Source organism: Grus americana, chromosome 16, assembly GCF_028858705.1.
Source record: "Grus americana isolate bGruAme1 chromosome 16, bGruAme1.mat, whole genome shotgun sequence".
In the NCBI taxonomy this organism is placed as follows: Eukaryota; Metazoa; Chordata; class Aves; order Gruiformes; family Gruidae; genus Grus; species Grus americana.
In genome coordinates this window covers 3,149,382-3,172,933 of record NC_072867.1, presented here as the reverse complement: position 1 = coordinate 3,172,933, position 23,552 = coordinate 3,149,382, and the positions used below count along the sequence as shown (strand labels likewise).

The 23,552-nt window shown below is 58.8% G+C and overlaps 1 protein-coding gene across 3 annotated transcripts in view; it reads right to left on the bottom strand.

The window, feature by feature from the left end:
• KSR2 (kinase suppressor of ras 2) overlaps nucleotides 1–23,552 on the bottom strand; it is an 85,748-nt gene that overhangs the window by 61,181 nt on the left and 1,015 nt on the right. For all 3 annotated transcript variants that reach the window (XM_054844716.1, XM_054844718.1, XM_054844717.1), the window contains exons 2-4: nucleotides 17,296–17,436; nucleotides 16,315–16,465; nucleotides 8,295–8,799 (exon numbers count right to left, since the gene is read on the bottom strand). In XM_054844716.1, the coding sequence (XP_054700691.1) occupies nucleotides 8,295–8,799; nucleotides 16,315–16,465; nucleotides 17,296–17,436 (797 nt within the window). The remainder of the gene's footprint in view (nucleotides 1–8,294; nucleotides 8,800–16,314; nucleotides 16,466–17,295; nucleotides 17,437–23,552) is intronic.

Here is a 23,552-nt window from a genome sequence, read left to right as displayed (position 1 = left end):
AGAGCGAGCACTCGCCAGCATGAGCGGGTGTACGAGGATGAGCATGGCAGAATCTATACGTTACGCGGAGCGGAGATGCGACGGCCATAGGGCTGTCAGCCCCGGCGCGTACGACTCTGCCCAGGGCTACGGCAGAGCCACGGCCGTCCCAAAGAGCATCCCGAAGGGGACTCGGCAACCGGCCCCCTGCACCCCGGCAGCAGCCACTTCTCAGCACCCACTTCTTAAATAAAAGAGAGTCTTTTCCCCAATTTCCACCCGCTCTGCTTTTGTTGTCACTTGCCAATATTATTGTAACAAAAAAATAAAATATAAGAGATTTAAATTTAAAATTTGGCTGAAAGAGGTGAGCTGACCCCGCAGCTAACTGCGCCAGACTATGTTTTATTCACCACTTTGCTCCTCTCCAGCACACTCCAATTTCAACGCAAGCGTTTCTTTTAAAGGAAGGGAAATAGGGTGGGGGGGAAAAAAAAAAAAATTCCTCTCATCGGTATTTCAGTTAGCTCTCTGCAAAGGATTAAAGATCGCTGCTGCCTGGCCTGAAGTGCACAGCCTCAGGCAGGATTCAGCCGAGAAGATTTATGACCTTTTGACTGGCTTAATTGCACAATATTCTGTATTAAATCAGAGGAAGGGGAAGGTAAAGCCTGCGAGGCTCTGCCTGTCCGCGCCGGGCAGTCGCCTCCGAACCGATCAAGCAGCATCCGCGTGCAACGACAGAAAAAAATAAAAAAAAAAAAGGGAGGAAATCCCACAAATTTTAATTTTTTTTTAATGCAAGAAGAGCTGCCAGTTCTGCACGCTTCCTGTTGGGTTCCTGTGTTGGCACATGGCTGGCAAAACCCAACTCCTCTCTTTAGAGGTGAAAAAAAAAAAAAAAAAAAAAAAAAAAAACCAAAAAACCCCAAACCACAAAAATCCAGGTGACTTCCCTGGCCAAGCAGTACGAGCATCCCCAAACCAACAGGCTTGGGGAGTTTGGACCAAAACTACCAGGGCTGGAGCCATCACGGGCGGAAAAGGAGGCACCAGGTCGCCTGGCACGCACGAGAACAAACGCGGCAAGGATGGCACCGGCCGCTTCGGCACGTTCCGGGTTCGACGCAAACGCACGGGTAAAGCCAGGGGATTATTTGAACGTGTCCGAACAGACGAACTTCCTTCGTTACGCACCCAGACCTGAACAGGCTCTATACAATACTAGCTTGATATGTAGGGAAAAAAAAAAAAAAAAAAAATAGAGAATATCCACCAGATGTTACATTTATCCTCCTCATTACCGTAAGAGGCAACAACCCCCTCCTCCTCCAGCCAGAAGAAAAGCAGGTTCTTCATATCAAAGCCTCGACAGTTAAATATTTATCCAAGTACCCGTCCCCGCTTCCCTGGATGGCTGAATTTTAAGGTTCAAGTCTTACTGATCTATTATTCTCTTTTCGTAGCACAAAGCATAACTTTTTATTACGGCTTCAAATTATAAAGCTGGGAAATTCTTTGAAGGGAGCTCGAGTCAAACAAGGTGGGGTTTTTTTTCCCCCCTGCCCGGGACTCGTGTGGCAACGAGACAGAGCTGCAGGAGGGCAGCAGGAACGATGCTCGGAGCAGACGCAGGCTGCTGCGTGGAAGGAGCTCGAGGAGCTAATTGCCAGGACCCTGGAGCAGATCCTGTTTCTCATTAATCCCCTTCTGTTTTCTTCGTTTCCACCGTTACGTGTCTTTGAGGGACACGCAAGGGCAGTGGTGGATCAGCACCACCGGCCGTGGTCAACCAAAGGATGGGGAGGTTGAGTTTCTTTTTGCTGGAGCCATTTCCACGCTGGTTCAGCCACGCGCCCAGATGAGTGGGTTTCTCCAAACCCAGACATCACAACCTCAGCCGGGCAGGCCAGCGCCGGGCATTTCCCCCCCCCACCCCATCAAATTATAGACTCCTAGAATGGTTTGGGTTGGACCTTTAAAGGCCATCTCGTCCACCCTCCTGCCATGAACAGGGACATCTTCAACTCGATCAGGTTGCTCAGAGCCCCATCCAGCCTGATCTTCAATGTGTCCAGGGATGGGGCACCCACCACCTCTCTGGGCAACCTGTGCCGGTGTTTCACCACCCTCAGGGTGAACAATTCCTTCCTTATGTCCAATCTAAATCTCCCCTCTCTCAGTTTAAAACCGTTACCCCTTGTCCTATCACAACAAACCCTGCTAAGAAGTCTGTCCTCACCTCTCTTATAAATCCCCTTTGGGGACTGGAAGGGGCTCTAAGGTCTCCCCAGAGCCTTCTCTTCTCCGGGCTGAACAACCCCAACTCTCTCAGCCTGTCCTCAAAGGAGAGGAACGAGTGGGCTGAAGACCACAGAGCTCTTCATCGGTATAAGACCCCATTTCACAGCCACCATCATCTCCATGCTTGCAAAACTCAACTAGGACAAGTTGATCAACTCAAGCACTTGCCTTAACAGGAGAAGAGCAACGTCCATATGGTCCAGGCACCTGCCCACACACCTGGACCTGTTTTGGGAGGCAATTCTCAAAAAATTACACCACTGGAGGGAAAAGCATGGACTGCCAATGGCTGGAAAACCCTGAGGTGGAGGTTCATTATGCTAACTACAGCTCTGCAAACTCTTCATCTCAGAAAAGACGTGGGGCAGTTTTTCTCTGTGGTTTGCTTTCAGGTTGCCTCTGGATCTGAGGTTGCTGACGCATGGTGGGCTTGGGCAGCTCTTTAATTGAAAGAGAAAAGTCAGAGCAGTCTCACGGCTTTTTGAGAAGCCTGCTCTCTCTCCCATCTTGGTTTTCATTTAGTTATTGCCAAGGAAGCCACCAGAGCGCTTGGCCAACCCACCACCTGCTTGAGCGCTGAGCTGGCCACAGTGGTGGGTCAGTGGGGGCTTGCAGGATGGTGATGAAATGCGCTCACCAACCTCTTGGGCCACAAAGAGGAGGACAGTGGAGCTGCTTCTTGTCTGTCCTGCAGAACTACAGCTGGAAGAGAGAGCTGAAAAGAGCTCAAGCACATCCTCCTGGTTGTATCATGACCAACAGCGGTCAAACCACCTCCTCCTGGTCGCCACCCCGGGACATTGCCCACAGCAACTGCCCTCACCATGCCCTCCCCTCCCATGTGGACACCGTGGAGGCAGCAAATCAGGCAACGGTGCCGGCAGCAGGAGAGCTCTGCCGCCTCTCACCCCCCCCCCCCCGCCCCGAGATGTTAATCCTTATCTAAATTCATAATCACGCTCTTCATTTTCAAAGTGGCGAAAGGAGGCTCAACTTCTCATTAAAGGACAGGGTGAAAAGTTTCTCTTCCAAGCATGTTAAAGCTCCTGCTACTCTTGATGGAATACCACAGCAGTAATTAACATTAATGACACACCTAAGGAGAATCACAGCCCAGAGCAGTGGGATAATTGCAGCAGAGAGCCAGTTTGTTACAGAGGCTACCCATCACTGTCAAGACGCGGTGTGCAGACCATACTTTGAGAGAGCTGGAGACAATCCAGGACCTGTGCAAAACTCCACAGCCCTGACTCACCATCAAAGGCACCGAGATTAATCAGAAAGATTATTTGGAAACAGAGAGAGAGAGAGAGAGGAGATGCTGCTCGTTCTGCTCTCCAAATTCCCACCCTTCGATGCTCTCCCCCTTGCAGAAGTACCAGCCAGCTCTCTACGTTTTCGGACACCATACAGGATGAATAACACAACACTGAAGTTGCTGCGTACGGATTATTTGCATGTGTTGGTGGTGTCCCGCTGCATCCACCTGCTCTGCAAACATCAATCTCTTGTTCATCCTCAATGCCAAGAGCCCACCTGCCTTTCCAAGCCTGGGAAATGTCAGAGAGACACCAGGCACAAGAGCTATCTCAATGTCGCTCTTTCAAATCCAGCCCACACGGAATGTCAAATAATTGATCTACCTGGTAGAAGCGTTGATTGGAATTGATACAAGGGAAAACATCATTATCATAAAGGTTGCAGAGCAGCAGAATAAATGACCTATCACTCAGTAGCATTTAAGACCAGCTTAGATGATTAACTCTGAGGGACAGCCTAACCGCAGGCTGCTCGGTGTGGTGGGAACAGTGGAGAAGACCTCTGGTGCTAAGTTTCTGCAAGTCTATGACCTCAGTCTTTCCACTCTCTGCCTAGATGCCCCATGTAGGATCCTGCACTAGACTTGGCCGAGTGCTGTAGGAGATATCCTCTTCTCAGGGGTTTCTCTGTTACATGGGATGGAGAATAACACCCACAACGGAGAACATGTCAAGTCAGAGTAGGTCTAGAGTTGGAAATAATACAAGGGAAAAGGAAAAGAAAACAGATACATGCTCTATCAGCAGATCAGATGTGAACTTCACATCTGACTTCATCCATCCAGGATATCCTCATCCTGATTTTGAAAACTAGCACGAAAAAACAACCTCAGCGTCAGTGAGGCTAAAGATAAGGAAGTCAACCATCACAAGGCTTTGGATCAACAGACTTTTCCACCAGAACACCTAACCCTATCTGCGTCCACCCCTTGAATGCGATTGCAACGATACAGGATAAGGAGACTTCATTGAAAACTTACCCAAAATAAAGCTGCCTTGAGCTGGAGGAGCCTCCTCCCAGCCCAAACCTGACCCTAGGTACACCACAAAAACGGCATGTCCTCTCCAGCAGCTGCTTCGCTTTAGCCCTCGGGACAGCTCAGCGCTTCCTCTGGGGCTCAGCTCTCTCAGGTCACGCTGCTTTAATCCACCCTCCCAATGCTCTGACCCCCCCTCCCCGGCTGCTTGCCAGAGGCCGTGGAGTTCATGAGTTTGGCCAGACACCAGCATGGCAAAAGGAGCCACAACTTGGGAAGCAGATGAGGTTTTGGGCTCACCTCCCCTTCGCGTGGGTCTAAGGATGAAGACCACCCACCCACCGGTTTTTGGGGCAGGACACCCCAGGGCAGATCTTGCCTCCAGAGGACAATTTTACACGCACCCTTCCAAGGGTTAACACGCTCTTGAGCTCACTCTTAACTAGCTTGATTTTTGTTCCCCAACTAATGTATTTTTAAGAGGGTTGTTTTTTGGTTTTTGTTTTTTTTTTCCCTGACTTCTTGCTGATGAATAATCATTAACTATCCATGAAAGATTTAAATGGCCCGTGGAATTCATGAGGTATTAAATGGGCATTATATTATCAACCACTCTAAATGTTTTGTTTCCGTTTCAAGACCATTCATGAGATGTTTATGGATTGTGGATTTATGGAAGCCAGGGGATCTTTTTAGGAGTAATGTTCCATACCCCAGAGTTACGGTCAACAGCTGGAGGCTCCGTGCAGGAAAATCTGAGGCTGTAAGCTCAAAAAAATTAACCCCTGCTTCAGAAGGTCTTGGCGTAAAAAATGATGGATTAAACCCTCAAAATAAGCTCCAAAACACAAAATGCAAGCGAACTTATGAGCTGTCATTAAGAGTCAAGTGGTACGTGGTGGCCTTGCTCCAGAGAGGACCCAGTCGCTGCTACTGCTCTCCCAAATATACGGTGGTGGTTTACTTTTGTGCCTGCACTGAGATGGAAAAATATGCGGGGGCAGCCCTGCAGCACCCCGACAGCTTCCTTCCATCAGTACTGACCCGCGGCTCACAGGGAGAGAGCTTTTTGCTTTTGCATCCCTGGGTCCCCAGAGCCCATTTCAGCCCATCCTGAGACGGGACACATCAGGTGAGGAGATAAATCAGCCTGAGGGACACCAGCCTCCTTCTTGGGAGGGTTTCAGATGGGTCCCACCAGAGAGTGGTCTGCAAAGAGGCAGTATGGGGGTAAATCTAGACCCAAAATCACCCCAGGAGATCCCACCCAGAACTTGGGGTCCCGAGCAGTGCCCCCGGGCTATCAGGTCTCCAGGTCTAACACCTCTGTCCATGCTGGGACACAAGACAGGGAACAGAAAGCCACAGTCCAGCGCAAACCAAGAGCCCGCAGCTAAAACCAGAAGGATCAGAGGAAGCCCAAAATCATTTTTCAGGGACGAGCTCCATTTCACGTTTGAGGTCAGGAGGAAACCTTCCTCCCGCAGAGAGCACAGAGGACTCGGACACCGAAGTTACGACACTAAAAAAATACCAACCCTACAATCCATGTTACACGGACGTGGCCTTAAAATAAGAATTAGCTGATAACAGCCCCAAAAAGCCGCTCTGTGCCAGGCAAAGCGTTAGCCACCGCATCCACACTAATAAACTGCTAAAACTTCAGCACGACTCTGCTGGGAAAAAAGGGGAAAAAAGAAGAAGCTGCCTCTTTAACGTACTAATTACTATCCTGAAACACTAATGGGATTAGCAAGCAGGATTTAGTGGTTGCCTCCTGAAAAATCATTAAGTGCCATTAGAGAAAATTAACCTCCCCGGTTCTCCGAGCGGCTTTCAGGAGTCTGGGTCCTTCCGCATGGACGCGATGAACCCCTGGTAGGACACGAGCACAGCGGAGCCCTATTAATATCGGCTCATTCTTTCCTCTATTAATTGTCTAACCGTGAATTCAAGTTGCCCAGCACCACCGGGAAGGGGAGCGCCAGCGAGGCTGGGCAAACTGGACCATGGTCGGGCAGGGACTGATGAAGGAAGAGTGGACGTGACCACGTTCATGCAAACTTCGTTAATGATTTCCTTCCCTGCTCTTTCTCCTTGCAAGAAAGCCGAGGCATCCCCCCCCCCACCACCCCCGGCTGGCTCGGGGGGAATCAGCGGCCGAAGGGTTTGCCGGAGTGAGGACAGACACCCACGTCCAAATCTCATCCCAGATCCATGGCAGGGTGACCTGGGACGTGCGATGACCACGTTGGGGATGAAGTGGTTGGGGGGAACCAAAGGCAGGCTTTGCCCTCGGTGTGTTAGCAAAGGACGGAGCCGGGATCGGATGCCGAAATGCAAATAAAAAGTAGGAGTGGGGACGGGCTGCTGGCTAAGCTTTGCTCCTGCAAACGTGGAGATGCTCGCTGGGGTCGGACCAAAGCAAATACGCCTTTCCGGTGCCTAAGCACGAGGGGGAGGGTGGCGTGACAGAAGACATCATCCAGCTGAAATAAATGAATTTCCGAAAGCTAAAAGCCTTTAGAGGCGGCAAGCTCCCAGCCCGGGGGAGCAGGATGACCGTCCTCATTTCATGCAACGACCGCAGCCCCGCAGCCAGAGGGAACGTGACGGGGAAACAAGTGACACCGCGACGCTGTGGCCACCGCATACATCTGCCACCCCAAACCCCCTCCGGCCTCCCACCGCCCGGACAGGGGGACACCAGGGTCTGGCAGCCAGGAGTACCCCACCCAGGCAGCGGATTTTAACCCTTCGCGTGCCCCAGCACCACGGCCGCCCTCAGCGCCGGGCGGGAGGGTCTGCTGGCACAGCACCCGGGCTTTCCCCTGCTCCCACCACGTCCCTCGGGGCACTCTGCCAGGGCTTCTGCCCTTTTATTCCCCCCCCCCCAAGAACCCCAAATTTGAGGACGAGCAGCACAGTTTGCCCTGAGGCTCCTGTTTCGGGAGGCTCCTGGGGACCAGCCGCGCTCCATCCCAACGCACCCTCGGGGACAGGAGATTATGCCCAGAGGCGGCATCGCCGAGGCAGCAGAAGGGCTTTCCGAGCACGGCCACCGAAAGGGCCCAAAGGAGATGGAGAAGGAGCGCGTTGGTGCTGGGGAGCCCTTTCCCTGCACAGCAGCAGCCTCTGCCGGCACCCGAGCTGCAGAGCAAGAGCGGCAGAAGGAGCCGCGGCACGGCCGGAGGCTGAAGGGACTTCTGCAAACACCATCAGGGATGGAAAGATACCACGGAGGTCTCCAGAACATAAAGCACGGTGTAGGAAACATCCACGTTCCAGCCCAAAGATGATTCTCCCCATCTCGCTCCCGCACGCGCTCACACCCACGCGCAGAGCTCTGACGGCCGGGGTGCACGTCCCTGCGACGCAGCTGCGAAATCCCGCCACCCCACCCAGCCCACCCACCCGTGCCACCGCGGCCACGCTCCGGCACGTGGGGGCTCTGCCCCTCGGTGCTCCCCCCCATCCCACGCTCCCAAACCGAGCTCCCAGGGGGCCAAAGCAGACACCGTCCTGGCAGCATCCCCACTGCCAGCTACGAGCTAAAAAGGCCTTTTCTACCTCAAAACTCAAAAAAAATAAAAAAAAAAAAAGACACCGCGCCCCAACATTTAGGGACCAAAGCGCTTTCCCAAAGGAACCAGGATGGGATTCATCACCCAGAAGCTGCCTCACCGCGCACCAGCACCCCGGGGCACCCACTTACTTGGGGGTGTGTGCCTCGTCCACGCGATGCCCGAGCTGGAACTCGTGGGACTTGCTGCGGTGCAGCGCGGTGAAGCCAGGGATGAGATGGATCAGTTTTCGCGACGAGGGCGGGGGCGTCCCGGGGGGCTTCAGTTTATTCCTCCGTCGTACCGGCGGCGTGCCCGGCGGCGTCATCGTGGTCACGATGTTGGGGGTACGCGGAGGGGTGTGAGCGGCGTGTCGCTGGCGCGGGGATGGCGGCAGGGAGCGGTGGCCGGACTCCACGGGTGGGCACAGCCCCGGGTGACCCTCCACGGTCAACCGGTCCACGTGGGTGTACATGGGTCCGTGGGGCGAGCCCGCGTGGCAGTGATGCTGCCCGCACTTGGGCTGGACCTTGGGGCTCTGCGAGAGGTGCGTCCTGCCCCACGGCCCCGGCTCCGGCTGGCACCCGGGGCTGTTCTCCTTCCCCGGCTCCGTCGTGGGCCACTGGATGGTCCAATCCTGCTTGGAGAGGCTGCCGCCTGCGACAGAGCACACAGACACAGCCATGCGGCGCGGCAGAAGCCACACGGTCCCCACCCCGGGCACTGCGTCCCCCCCCCCCATCCCCCCCCCGAAACGCCAGCGAAAAAACCCCACTTCTCCACATCACGCACACGCAAAGCCGAGGAAACGCTCTGCAAGGGCTAGAGCGGTGCCGTGCCCACGTGGGTGCGCGTCCCCATCACCCAGCTTCCCCCCAGCACCCCAAAACGTGGCCTGGGCACGGGACACCCCTCGCCCGGCGCAGGCTGACGCCCCAGGCTCGCCCCCGCGACCCCCCCCGCCCCAGCCAGCCGTGTCGTTTGGTAACGGAGCAGGGGGGACTGTAATTAACTGGGGCTCCTCTCTGCTGCTAATTATTCATCTCCACCGGCGCGGAGATGAGCAAAGAGCCGTCGGCAGCAGCTCCAGAGCGCCAAAGTGACGGACCCGAGTCGAGGTCCCTTCGCCGGCTCCTTTTGATCGCCTCCGCTAAGAAAAACCAACATAAAACCGTAATCTCTTTATTTTAAAAAGGCTCCTTCCCCATCCCTTTTTTTGATTATTAATTGCCTGGCTGCTTCTCTCCCCAGACTTTTTCAAGGGGAATGTTTTATTTCAAGCTCCAGAGGCAAAGTCAAGGAGGGAAGGGCTTTGGAAATGAAAGCTTTAGGGGAAAAGGGGGACGAGGAGTTTTCTTGAATCGTTCTCCCAAAGCAGAAAATAAAAATAAAAAATAAAGCCAGTCCTATCCAGCTGCTTTTGGAGTCGCTTCTCCAGCTGCTACGAAAAGCCCTTCAACCCAGCGAGAGGCTCATAAAAAAGTTAACGCCCTTCCTCGTATTTTTATTAATTAAGGAAAAAAAAAATTAAAAAATCCTGCTGCAGGAAAGCCTCGCCACAGGGACACGTCCCCTCCAGCAAGGCCACCCTGCCCGCAGGGACCCGCACCCACGTGCCAGCAAAGCCGGGTGCTCAACCCAGCAGCCAGGCTGCCTCCTCGTCCCCAAGGCCACCGGTCCCCAGAGGCCACCGTGGCTAGTGACACCGAAGGGGCAGCCGTGCACGGGCATAGGCGAGGGAGGACGCGACGCCGTGACTTAAACCCTCCCGCAAGCCATCGACCCTTCCGGTTAATTAACCCGCACCCGGGGATGTATAAATCAGCATGCATGTATGCAAATCAAGCTGCTCCCCCATTGGTTGCTCTGCCTGCATAGATTTACATAACTCAGCTGCCCAGATGCTGCGGGCCAGGCAGCATCCCCACGCTCCCACCCCCAGCAGTAATTAGCAGCAGTTAACGAAGGAGGGGAGCCAAGGCCACCGCATCCCCCCCCGCCTCGTTGCCATCCCCTTCGACGTAACGCGACCGATGCGCTCGAGAGCAAAAATAACCCGTTATGGGGCTGGTGGGTGCGTCAGGGCTAAAAATACCCCGGAGAAGCTGGGGAAATGTATTTGCAACACACGGCTGCTTCCAGGCACGCCGCAGGTAGCAGGCACTCCGCTCGATGAGATACGCTTAAACCGAGAACGCACGTGAAAGCAAAAATAACAACAACAAAAAAATAAATCCCCAAGCTCTTCTTTCTGCAAAGCGCGTTAAACGCTTTCGGATTTCACTCTCCCCCTCCCCGCCCCAGGCATTTGCTGCTCCGCCAGAGCCCGTTCCCAGCCAGAAAAGCGAGGGAAGAGCTTGCACGGAGCAAACTCCCCTTCGCCCAGTTTTCCCCAAGCTCTGCCTGCCTCGACGGTGCCGCCTGTTCGCTCGGAAAAGCCTATTTGTTCCGTTCAGATAGGGAATATTAATTGCGTATCCAAATCTGCAGCAACTACGGCCGCCCCCCACCCCCCCGGGGGGCCACCTCTCCCCTCCCGGTTGCCACCGAGCCCCGGCCACTAGCCCAAAGGGAGAGATGCTCCCCATGGCCAAATCCGCGTTTATTAATCCCCTCGGCGCTGCCGTTGCCTCCCCGCTTCGCTCAACCTCCTTCGCTCCGCCGTGTTTAATTAGGGAAGAAGCTTTTTCCGAAGCACTCCATGAAGATAAACGAGCAAACGAACGCCCGGGAGGAGGCTGAGAGGAGCGGTGGCCGGCGGGATGCAGCTCACGGATCGAGAAACGGGGAGAAATGGCTAAACACCACCGGAAAAAGATGGATTTTCCCCCTGTTCCAAAAGGCGAATAGGAAATCAAAGCAAAACTTGCTCAAATAAAACGTTGGGAATAATTTGCTGCCCCTGAGGGAGCTGGGGGAAGTGGGGCCCGTCCCAAGGAGGAGCCGTACCCAAAGCGGCCCCGCACCCGGACCGCTCCTTGGGGGATGCCGCGATCGCTCCTGCCTTCCCCAAAGGCAGCAGCACCCAGATGACCCAAATGAATCACAGAATCCCTGACTGGTTTGGGTGGGCAGGGACCTCCCAGCCCATCCAGTGCCACCCCTGCCATGGGCAGCGACACCCTCCACTAGCCCAGCTTGCCCAAAGCCCCATCCAGCCTGGCCTTGAACACTGCCAGGGAGCCAGGGGCAGCCACAGCTTCTCTGGGCAACCTGTGCCAGGGCCTCAGCACCCTCACAGGGAAGGATTTCTGCCTCACATCCAATTCTTCACTGAAACGAAGACGCGCACAAAACCCGAGCAAGATCTCGGCTTGCTTTACGGCGAGGGAAACCCCCAGGGCTGCAGCCGCCTCTCGCAGCGCCAGCATCCCGGGCCATCCCGCCCTCGCCATGGGGCAAAATAAACCCCGGGCATCGCCCAGCCCCACGGCGTGCCGAAGGGACGGCTCCGCAGCCATGGGGCACCGGGAGGGACCGACCCGGCAAACCTTCACACCGTGGCCAAGGCAGCTTGCAAATTTGCCCCGAATGACGATGCTCACTGGGTTTTTTTTGTTGTCGTCGTCGCTCATCGCCCTGGCTGACCCTGCACCGTCCCCAAGCCACCCACAGCCCCTCCCAGGGCCAGGACAGCTCATAAATATTCAGCTCTGGATCATTTTCCCATGCCCGTAGGACAGCTAATAACCTCCACACATAACTCACTAGTCACACGCCATCAGCTCCTCAATCCACAGCGGCCTCGCTCAGCTCTTACTTAATATGAAATTAATCCCGCTTCGAGTTCAAAACTGACGCCTTGGCTGCTAATAAAACACCGCTGCCAAGTGTAAGGTTTCATAGCCGAGAAAAATTCGATACAGGCTTGTTAACACAATAAAGCAGGGGTTTAATATAGGGTTGTCACTATATTTGATAAATGTAAGATGCTTTTGGGTTATAAGCTGCTCCGGGGCGTTCCCTACCACCGGAGCTGCCCCCAGGATGCTCGGTTTGGGAAGGGGCTCCATCAAACCCCATCCTGGCAAAATTCATCACCATTTAAGCGATAAAACAGCATCCTGCTTCCTCCCTGCTTCCTTCCCAGCCCCCATGCCCAGGCAGAATTGGCCTGGGAAATTAGATGTCTTTAATTAACGACTCAATAAATAGAGATTGATGGAAAAGGTTAATACTGTACCTCATTCCTGCTTTATTAATACTAATCTTGGCTTCTAGAAATCGACCACTGCCGCACTTGCAAAAAAATTACACGACGTTTTAAAGAGGCAGCAACTTGTTCATTAGTTACATTTCCTGACTAGGACTGTCTCCTGGTTCACAAGGAGATAAAAGCCGGATAAAAAACCACGTCCGTCACGGCACGGTACATCCGGGGTTCCTTCCCGAGGGGCTGCGATAACCTGATGGACCCGAGATCCCAGCACCGCATCCCAAGAGATCATCGCTGCCATCCCGAGATGCTTTTTAAGCCCCCACCCAGCACCCAGCACCCAGCCGGCTCCTCGGGGCTGTGCAAAGCCCCTCGGCTGGTGGGGTCCAGCCCGGCATAACACAGCTCCTGGGGGGTTGCAAGGATCAAGGCAACACATCTAGCGGGTAATTTCGAGAACCCTCCACGGAGGGTTGGTGGTGCGTCGGATGGAGCCCCAGGGGACAAAGGGACACCGAAGGGACATGCGAGAACCAGGTCAGCTCTCAAGCCAGCGTAGACCTTCCTTGCCCAAGCCTGCAGAGAGGGCAAGGCTGGTCGCCAGTCACCAAGCCGTGGAGCCAGCTGGCAGCTCAGCATCTGCTGGAACGCAGCTGAGGGATGGGTACTGGTCCCTCAGTACCAGAAGGACATTGAGGTGCTGGAACGTGTCCAGAGAAGGACAATGAACCTGGTGAAGGATCTGGAGCACAAGTCTGGTGAGGAGCGGCTGAGGGAACTGGGGGTGTTTAGCCTGGAGAAGAGGAGGCTGAGGGGAGACCTGATCGCTCTACAACTCCCTGAAAGGAGGTTGAGGTGAGGTGGGTGTTGGTCTCTTCTCCCAAGTAACTAGCAATAGGACAAGAGGAAACGGCCTCAAGTTGTGTCAGGGGAGGTTTAGATTAGATATTAGGAGAAATTTTTTCACCGAAAGAGCAGCCAGGCATTGGAACAGGCTGCCCAGAGAGGTGGTGGGGTCACCATCCCTGGAGGTGTTCAAAAAACGTGTAGATGTGGCACTTCGGGACATGGTTTAGTAGACATGGTGGTGTTGGGTTGACAGTCAGACTCGACGATCTTAGAGGTCTTTGCCAACCTTAAAGATTCTATGATAAATGGATGGAGCGTGGCGTTGCCTTAGTACACCCCAGATAGGAGAGCTGCAGCCCCACCGCTGCTCAGTCCCAGCTGCCCCCCAACAGCACTGAGGACATTGCCCACGTTCCAGAAACTCCATTCTGCCACGTCCCCATCCCCGCAGCCCACCAAAACGCGCTGCCCGGACCACGGTGCATGTTGGACCCTGCCCTGAGCAGCTGGATGGGATGATCCGCTCCCACCACCCCACCGCAGCCCAGGGTGGCTAGTGAGGTCTCACCCTGACCCGGCCAAGAGGTACCACCGCTCTCATCCCCCCCCACCTGCAGAAGAGGGGCAGGGGCTCTGCTCCCCCTCTCCCAGGAGGCCAAAAGCAGAGGAACTGCTGAGATGGGGTCATCTGACCAGGCAAAGGCTCTGCCGAGCAGGCGAACACCAGCGCAGAGGCAGGAGCCGTGCAGCTGTGCCGAGCGGGATACAAGGCGACCATCTGCCAACCTGCGGGGAACTTTCTGCACCCAAAGCCTCTACAAATTCAAGGAGATTTGGTCTCCTCTGCTGCCCGGGGAGCTCCTGCATCCCTCAGGAGCTCTGCAGTGCCCCAAGCTGCCTGTCCCCTCCCTGTCCCCAAGGCTCGTGCCGTCCATCAGACGACGTGCCCAGGGGTTTCTCCGGCAGCGTGCACATACAGCGCCGGCGCGGCAGGGACCCACGCCGGCCAGCAGCACCAGGGGCTGCGGCACTGCCGAGCCCGAGGCTGCGGCCCCAGCGGAGCAGGAACGGCCGCTGCAGCATCTCCGCAATGCCGGAGGGACAAAACAGCCGCCCTCGCCGCACAGCCCAGCCCGCAGGCCCCCCCCCCCCCCCCGGCCCCCAGGAGCGGCGCGATGATGGATGGAGTTAAATGGAGCGCTGGGGAAGGCGAACGCGCGCGGCGTTTGGATAGCAGCAAACTCCCTCCCGCGGGGACCCAACGGGCCACCAAGCCACGTCCCGCCAGGAGGGCTGGCAGCCCCATCACCTGCCCCATTACAAAGCAAATTGAGCGGCGAGCATCCCGCAGCCCCCCGCTACACACACGCACCCCACCCCCCCATCTCTGCCAGCCAGAAGAGAGGAGCAGAAGATGTTTTCGCATCTTCGCTGCAGCTGCCGAGCCGAAGGCTCACACGGACACCGGGGAGTTCCCTTGGCCGAGCGAGCGGAAGGGCAGGATGCGGGATGCAGGCGCTGGGCTGAGCCAACGCAGCAAGTAAAGCAGTATTTGTTTGCAACAGGCTTTCAAAGTCCAAAGTGTTTAAACAAAGAGCGGGCCGAGAGCCTTCCCCAGGCTCCGAGGGAGGCGTCGATGCCCTTCCTCAAATAGCGGAGAGACTTAGTGAAAATGCCAAAGGGAAGGAGGGCAGGAGCACAGGCGGGAGCTGGATTTAGGGAGTTAAAGAGCGTGGGGGGGACTCATGCTCCGCAGGAAATGTCAGGCTGGGTTCAGCCATCCCCACCTCGCCGCTCCAGCGCAGGGGTGGAACCAGCCGCTCCACCAGCCCGGCGGCAGCATGCGGTGGCGGGGGCCCTCTGCTGCCGTCCCCCAACACCGGCTGGCACCGCCACGCCACGGGTGGATGCGGCCGAGACCCCTCCAGGGCAGGGGCTGGGACCCCCCACCTGTCTGGGACGTGCTGAGCAACGGTAACGTGGGGACGTCGCTGGTCCCCAAAATCTGCCCCTCGTTGAAACCACATCACATCACCCTCCTCGCTGCCGGCCCCGGCCCCTCCTGTCCCCGGGGGCTGCTCTGCACCTGCAAAGCCCAACCGAAAGCCCAGCAGGGCTCATCCTCCAGCCCCCCAGCCCCCGGGGATGCAGCTGCGTCGGCGGAGCCCCTCAAGAGGGGATGGGAGCCAGGCAGAGGGGTCTGGGGTCCCCAAACCCCGGGGGTCTGGCAGGACGGGGGTCCTCCGAGAGGAGGGTGCTGCCAGGCCAGGACTGCCAGCAGGGACCACAGCTAAACCAGCGCCCTACCATCTCCTTGGGGGGCACACACCTAGAGAAGAGCCCCCCAACTCTCAGACCAGACCTCGCCATCAGCAGCCCCAGGAAAAGGGCACGGCATCACCCAGCAAAGCTCCAGGAGAGCCGCATCCTGCGCCGGCACCCGCTGCATCGCTCGCCCCCTCCCCGAGCAAACCCGGCCATCGCTGCAGCCCCCCGCCCCGCTCCCAGCATGGAGAAAGCCGGAGCGGCTCCTGCTCCGCAGCGCGGAGCTCTGCTGCCACCGCCCGGGGACCCGCCGGCTCAGCACCCGCACCCCAGCACCCAGGGCCACGCCAGCACACCCCAACCCTCGCCCCCCACCCCGCTGAGGGGAGGCACCCACACACCCCCCCACGCCGGGGGAAGGGGAAGCGGGGTTTGTGCGTGCCCTGGGAAGGGGCTTCGGACACGGGGGCTTCGCTCCGCGGCCGGCCGGGAGGTGATGCTGAGCGGCAGGAGCTCGCTGAGTCTCAGGGGCTTTTCCAGACTCTGCTGGCTATGCTCCCACAAACAAGAGGGGTTCAGGGGGGACCCCATAAGAAACGCTGAGCCCTCCTTGGGCTAAGCATCCCTGCAGAGAACTAACAACTCATCACTTCCTAGAGACGCGAGCCCCCCACACGCTCCCGAGCCACAGGGATGCACCAGAGCACAGACGCGCCCCGCGGGCAGCGGGTACCTCGCCATCCCCCGGCGATGCAGGAGCTCTGTGACCCACGGGGAAAACCCTGCAAACGCCTCCGATGCATTAAATCCACGCTCCTGGCATCACCGCAACGGCACGGTGCCGCTCACCCCGACCGACTCGAGGGGCCACGGCCAGCAGGTTACGGGGGTGCCCGACTCACCGGACTTGTGGACGCTGCGGAGGCAGGAGAGGGAGGCGTTCAGGCGGGCACACTCCTCGCTGTTGGCCCCGAACTTCTCGACAGTGGCACAGACCTGGTCATCGGTCATGTCCAGCAGCTCCTCCAGGCTCAGCTGCCCAGGGGCGATCTCCTGGTGGTGGGGGGGGGGGGAACGGGGCAGGAGCGAGACAGGAGGAATAAATCATCCCGGAGCATCCTCTAAGCCTCGGGGCACACAGATGAGAAGCTGTTCTCTCCTGCTGCCCCATTTGGGTCAGAGACCCCAAACCACTCGTTTTCCACCCCAATCCACATGAAAACCCAGAGAGCACAGCTTAAGCCTCGGCTTTATCTCAAGTTTTCGCAGGGTCTGAGGCCTGTCCAGCCCCAGCTCAGCACCAGGGCATCAGGGCACCATGAAAACCTGCCCTGAGCACGCAGGGGGACGGGGCACCTCTGGGTGCCACCTCCTCACTGCACCCATCGCCTGCAGGAGCCCAGGACGCGGCAGAAGGATGCTGTGACCTGCTGTGGCACTACCACAATGTGACAGGGACACGAGGTGGGGGCAGCACCCACAAGGCTCCCCTGGCACCCACATCCTTCACTGGGAGTAGCAATAGGGTGTCCTCACTGGTGGGTGGAGGAGAGCTGTGGGGTGGCCCTGGCCAGCACGTCCCACCATGGGCTCACAGCATCTTTCCATGCAGTAAAATGACCTGGTTCCTCCCCTGGTCTCCCACCCCGCTCCCCACCCTCCAGCCTGCCCCAGGTCCCAAACACACGGCTTCAAGCCAGTCTCCATCTCAGGGGGGAAAAAAAAAAAAAAAAAAAAAAAAAAAAAACAAAAAAACCCTGCGCCCTTGCCTAGTTTTGCTCAAGGATCCCGCAAACCCCTGGGGAAAACTACACTACCGGAGAGGTTCAGCACCCAAACCCGCAGCGGGGCCCTTCCCGCTCCGGTTGATGCCCAGCCCTCACCTCCATCACCTCCTTGCGGATGTCGACGATGCGGAACCAGTGGAGGAGCTGGGGGAAGCCCTCCAGCTTGGCGTTGCGCTCCTGCAGGGCCACCTTCCTCTTGCACGACAGCTGCCGGCTGAAGTACTTGACCAGCTTGCTCTGGAGGAGAAGGCGAAAGCCCCATGAGACCCCCTGGTGTGACCCCGCGGCAGGAGGGGGTGACCACAGGCAGCTCGGGCTCTGCCCTCCCCCTGCCCCAGGGCACGCAGAGCCCCTCCTGCCCTCAGGAGACCCCCCGGTACCCGCAGCCGAGGGCTGCTTTGGCATCAAGCTGCATGGCCAAGGAGGGGTATTTCCCCACCACCCCCCAAAAAAAAGCCCTTTCTCAGCTCCTTGATGGGGATAAACCCCACGTGCTCCAGCTCTGGGGTCTTCTTGGGGGACGGGTGGACAGACACCCCCCACACACACCCCAGAGACCCCATGGTGGGTGGATGAGGAGGGAGGACAGAGGACACAGGGGCACCCGCACACCAACACAAATACCAGTCCCCCCCAGCACCCAAAGGACACGCTCCCCTCCCTTACACCTGGGCTTGGTGCAAAGGGACCCCCCACACACACCCCCGAGCATCCCCCATGGGGGGGCCCGCAGCGTCGCACGGTGCCTATGCTGGGACATGGGTGGTTGCTCCTTATCCCCCCCCAACCCTCCTTCCTCCCGCTGCTCCTCATCATCGCAACCAGAGCCATCGACCCCGCTTCGCTCTGTCGTAGCCCCAGCCCTCCACCGACCGCTCCCCCACCCCACCCCACCCCACCCACCACGAGGCCAAAGACGCCGCCTTAGCGAACGCGGCCTGACAGCTCCCAAAATAAAGCCGCGGAGCGACTGGCCTCCTTTCTCAGAAACGTAGAGCAGAGCCTGGCTCGCTGGAAACCTGCTGGGATTTCCTGCTCCCGCTTTTCCAGCTGGGTGATTCCCCGCCGCCGGCGGCACTAGATGGTGCTGTGCCCCTGCCCGCCGCCAGCTCCCGCGCACCCCAAAAATAGACGGGCAAAACACGCGACGGTTTGGCGTAGAGAGGCGAAGGGAGAAGCCCCGTCACGGGGTTCGGGAGAGCTTCCCCACCTCTCCCAGTCCCTTCCCTCGCTGGTACCCAACAGCGACGGCCGCGGCGCTTGGCACAACGGGATGCACGCGAGAAGAAGGGGGGGGGGAAATCAGCCCCCCTGCGCCCACCCATCACGGTTGGGGTGAGCTGGGTGCACCCAGAGAGGTGCAAAATGGGCAAAACCAGCCCTCTGGGTTTTGGGGGACACCCGCTCCAGGTAGCGCAGGTACGGGAGAGGCTGGTGGCCCCCATTCCCTCGCAAACAGTAGGTCCCCACCGCGACGTCCCACCAGCATCACCCAAGCAGGTGACAGCTCTGCCGGGAATCAGACGCCCCAACCGGGCAGCTTTTCCCAAACTGACTAACGGCCACGGAGATTAATTACCAAAAATGAATGCCCAAAAGAGAGCCGGGGCTGGCAAAGCGAATGCTGGGGAGGCCGCAGGGAGCCCCACGGGGCACGCTGGGCTCGGCAGCGCCCGGACAAGCTGCTAGGTCTGATTTTTAAGAAAAACCTCTCCCCCAACACAGGCCATCGAAAGGTTTCAGGGTGATCGCACATCCTCAACACACCCCAGGCCCTCGAGGCGAAACAGCAAGAGGCACCTTGAACGCCCGCAGAGGCAGCCCTTGGCCCCCCCGGAAAAACCCTTCCACGCACACAACTGCGGCAAAACACCAGCAAAAACCTTCCTAAAGAACTCACCTCCATCCCACCAGCCTGTTATCCATCTGTTCCTCCACAACGGCCCCCCCCAGTGCTAAAATCAGGGTCCCAGAATGGGGCCAGAGCTGGAGACTGGGCAGGAGCCCCCCCAGCACCACCACCACGCCGTGATGTGCTGGGAACAGGGAGAGGGGGGGGGAAGTGGAGGGACTTTAATTTCCAGGCTCCAGGTGGGGGGAAATTCACCCCACCCATCCCTTCAGAGACCGGAGGGACCATCGTTAGTGCAAACGAGGACCCAGCCGGGACCCTCGTGCCCCAGGTGTGGGGCGATGCTCTGACCCATGGGTCTGCTCAGGCTGGGAGGAAAACGAGCCCAGTAAACCTCCGCGGAGTCCAAAAGCGCTTCTTGTTTTGCTGAGAGCTTCACCGACGGGGCTGGAAAGGGAAACGAGTGAGACGGCCCCGTGCCGTGGGGAAAGCCCCGTCCCACGGCTGCGGAGATGCTCTCGCTCACCCTGAGCCGCTGCTCAGCCCCCCCGCGCGGGATGGAGATCTTGCGACGGGGCTAAATGCCGCGCTGCTGCAAAGGGCAGATCCTGCTTCGCGCTTCTGCTGGGGCACAACCCCCCTTGGCTCTTCCGTGCCTCAGTTTACCCATCTGGAAAAGGGCAGGGGGACACCCCGGGGTGCCGTGGCTGCGGGTGTCCAAGCAGAGGGGTGCTCGCTGTTTGGGGGACACGCTGCTGGTCCAACCGTGGATGCAGGGGACGGGGACAGGGTTACGGGGTGGCCCATCCACCTTCCCCTGGAGCTGGGGCTCAGTTCTTGCACCCTTTCAAGCACCTCTCCCCCCTCCAGCACCGCGAGGGGGTCAGGGAGGGTGCGACGCTCTGACAAAAAGGGGGTAAAGCCGCAAGCAGCCCCTTCCCCTTGGCCACGGCGAGGGGCCGGCACCCCCCAGGTCCCCCCCATCTCCTCCCCAAGGCACAGACCTCCTGCTGCCAAACAAGAGCAGGGGACGGGTGCAGGCAGAGGAGGGATGTCCCCACTCCACGTCGCCTCCCCGGGACCCCAGGTGACCCCGGTGAAGAGAGGGGCTGGGGTCACCCCCTCCACCTCCATGCCAGCCCTGCCCCCTGCTCTCCCCTCCACACCCCAATGGGGATTTCCAGCCTCTTCCCGTCACCCCGAGCAGGATTTCCCCTTGGCAGGCTCTCACCCCGAAACCCGGCACGGCGGCAGGTGTTTGAACACAGACACCCCCCCCCGGCCCCCCCAAACAGGCGCTGGGCACGGGGAGCGAAACAGCCGGTCTCCAAGGAGCGGGAGGGCGGCTGCACCCCCCCGGCACAGCACCCTGTGCCCGCCCTGACGTCAGCCGGGCTGGAGACGGCACCGAGCCCTGCCTGGAGACCGGGGAGAGGCGGTGGAAAATCCACCTGCGAGAGCACGAGGTGAAAGTTAATTAACCCGGTGCGGGCTGGGCCGTGCACCGCCAACGCCAGCGCCCGGCGAGCCATCGAGAGGGACCCCGCGCGCTGCCAGGATGCCCGTCCCGCTCAGCACGGCAGAATCGGCACGTGCTTGTGCCAGACGCCTTCGTGCCTCAAAGCGGAGAGGTCGCTTTGTGACCGCAAAGATTCCCGGCGCAGCGGCGGGCAGCAGCGGATGCTTTCCCGCGGCGCATAGCTACAACCACAGCGACTCTTCTCCGACTCCTACCAAGGGGCTCGTTATTCCAGAGACACCTGGAGCACCCTCGGGCTGGGGAATACCTCGCCGCGGTTCTATTGCCCCTCTCAGGGCTCTTTCCAGACCCTGCCAGGCTCGCGTGCCATCTCCGGCTCGGCACATCATTTATTTCAAGCACTGCTAAATGGTCCCCAGGGCTCTCCCTGGGAGCACAGGGGCCGAAACGGCTCAGCCCAGCGTCCTGGGGATGCCTGGCTCTCCCAGAGGACGCAGCCCAGGGATAAGTGTGCTGTGCTCACCCACAGTATTAGACACCAGAGAATCCACGCGCTCGGACAACAATTATCTCGGTGTCGGGGCAGTGTCTCCTTTGACCGTGGCTCACGCAGGTTTGGAAACAGCCACGGCTTTTCCCCTGGTGCCTCTCCTCACCCTCATCCGTGTGTTCATGTGGCAGCCGAAAGCGTCCCGGGAGGGTTCCCCGTTCCTGGCGGGAGCACGGCAGCCCGGGGAGGGGGAGCCGTCGATCCCGGGATCATCCTTGGAGCCGTTCCCTGGCTTCTGGGAGCCCTGACACACGCTTTGAAATGGGGAGGGGGTTTGACCCCACCGGGGTTACCCCAGCACAGAGAGCAACGCGGCGCAGGACAGCCGGAAAAACCACCGAGCAACTTTTCCTTCTCGCTGTAAGGCGCACTGCCCTCAGACCTCCAGCAGACACGCAGGTAGCAGCACCCCTCTTCCCTATTTATACCCTGTACCCCAAATTTAATGATGCAAAGCCCGACTGCCACGCTCGGATGGGGGAATAAAGCCCCACCGCCCATGCAGGAGCGGGCAGGGCTACCGGGGCGACCGCTCGGCTCCCACCCTCCTGCTCCGACGATGCCCAGCCCCACATCTGCTGCCACCCCATAGGAAGCAAACCGGCCCCAACTCCCACCCCGGGTGGTGTCGGTCCCCGTTTTGGTCCCAGGCACCGCCTCGGTTTCCGCTGGAGCCCGTTCTGAGGTGCAAGCAAGACCTAAAAGTCTCCCAGCCCCGAGGAGAGGCGCTGCGGCCAGCGGTACCCATCGCAAAGGAAGGATGCCGCATCACGGGATGCCGTTACCAGCTCCCCGCACAACCCCAGCACACGAAGGACGGGACCGCGCGTGTACCTTAAGGCGGTTGGGGGAAAAATAAAAAAAAGAAAAAAAAAAGAATGGAAAAACTTCTATTAATCCAGCAAAATCAGGGTTTAGTATATGAGAATTAACCAAAAAATACGGATTCACCCATTTTATTCCAAGCTCGCGCTGATGCGAGGGCTGCGCAAAGTCTCCCCGGGGTGTTCGGGGTGAGACGCCCTCCCAGTCCGCCCAGCCCCGGCCACTGTCCCCTTTGCCGTGCCGGTGGCTGGCCCGGTTCTGCTGCCACCAGATGGGAAGGGAAGAAACGCCGAGCAGGGCCTCCGCGTCTGCGTCACGTCCTTGGGACGCGGCGGTGGCGGCAGGGACTCAGGGCCAAGCTCGGCTCCTGCTTACGCTGGCGGCAACCCAGGACAACGCCACCGGGAGCTGGTCCAGACCTACACCAACGTGCCGGCGTCGGGAATCTGGTCCCGGATTCACCCATGGTCACCCTCCTCCTGGGAATCGCCCCGTTTCTGCGCTGAAACGTAGCGGGTGAGTGTCGGCAGGGACGCCCATGGCTGAGACACGTGGCCAGCGCCCCGGTTTGGGGGTGTTTTAAGGAAGGCGATGCTGGGGCTCCCCGCGGCGGGTGCGGCACAATCCACAGGAGCTGGAGCGATGCTTCCCCGGGAGCGCCCGGGATTTACAGGGTGGCCTTCGCCTCCAAACCTTCCGTCTGGACCAGGCTGAGCTGCCCCAGCGACACCGGGACGCCGCTTCGCCCACGCTCCGTCACGGGATGCCGGGAAGAAGCATCCCACCGGGATGGCTTCACCGCGCTCTTCAGCTCCCCTCGGTCCCGTCAGCGGGAGGGAGGCAGCAACTCGTCAGCCGTGCTGACCCTAACGAGGCCATCACTCCACGTGGGACAAACTTCTGTAGACCTGCACCTCTGGGCATCGGCTCTTCTGGAGGGTTTTCAAGCCTGCTTGCTCCCCACAAAGTCTTCCTCACACCCCAAAACCGCTGCCGCTTCATCCCCGCCTCCCTGTCCCTCTTCCGAGGGTGCTCCGGGGCCACGCGTGGCCCAACAGCTCCAGGCTGAGCCCGCAGAGAGGAGAGGACGGGACGGGGCTCGGAGCAAGGGGAGGCGGCGGCAGGATCCGTGTGGGAACGCGGCACAAATCACTGCCCGGGATGCAGAGCGGGGAGCTGCGCCCCAACCCCGGGGTCACCCAACGCGAGCGGCACAGCAGTGGCACGGCGATGCCCCGCTCGCTCCCGCGGCGCTCGGGAGTTTTGGGAGCAAAAGCAGCAGGACGGGGCGTTTTGGTGACCCGCTATGCCACCACGTTTGGGTTCTTGGTGAGAGCAGCCAGGTTAGAAAGCACCCCCCGAAAGGCCTGAGCAGGGCAGGGCTCCGAAATCCCACCACCCACAGCGCCGGCTCCATGTCAGCCACCCCCACACCACCACGGCCCCGCCGGCGTCTCCCCGGGGTCACGGCACTATCACGGCCACGCTTCTCCCCGTTCCGCCGCCGGCTGCGGGGTCCCGCTCGCCCCCAGGCACCCCAGCCTGCCCACCCTGGCCTGCCCACCTCCCAAATCCATCCCCAGCCGCGATCCGGCACCATCCGAGGGGAACCTCTTCCTACGGGGCTACAACAGACGGGGCCCCGC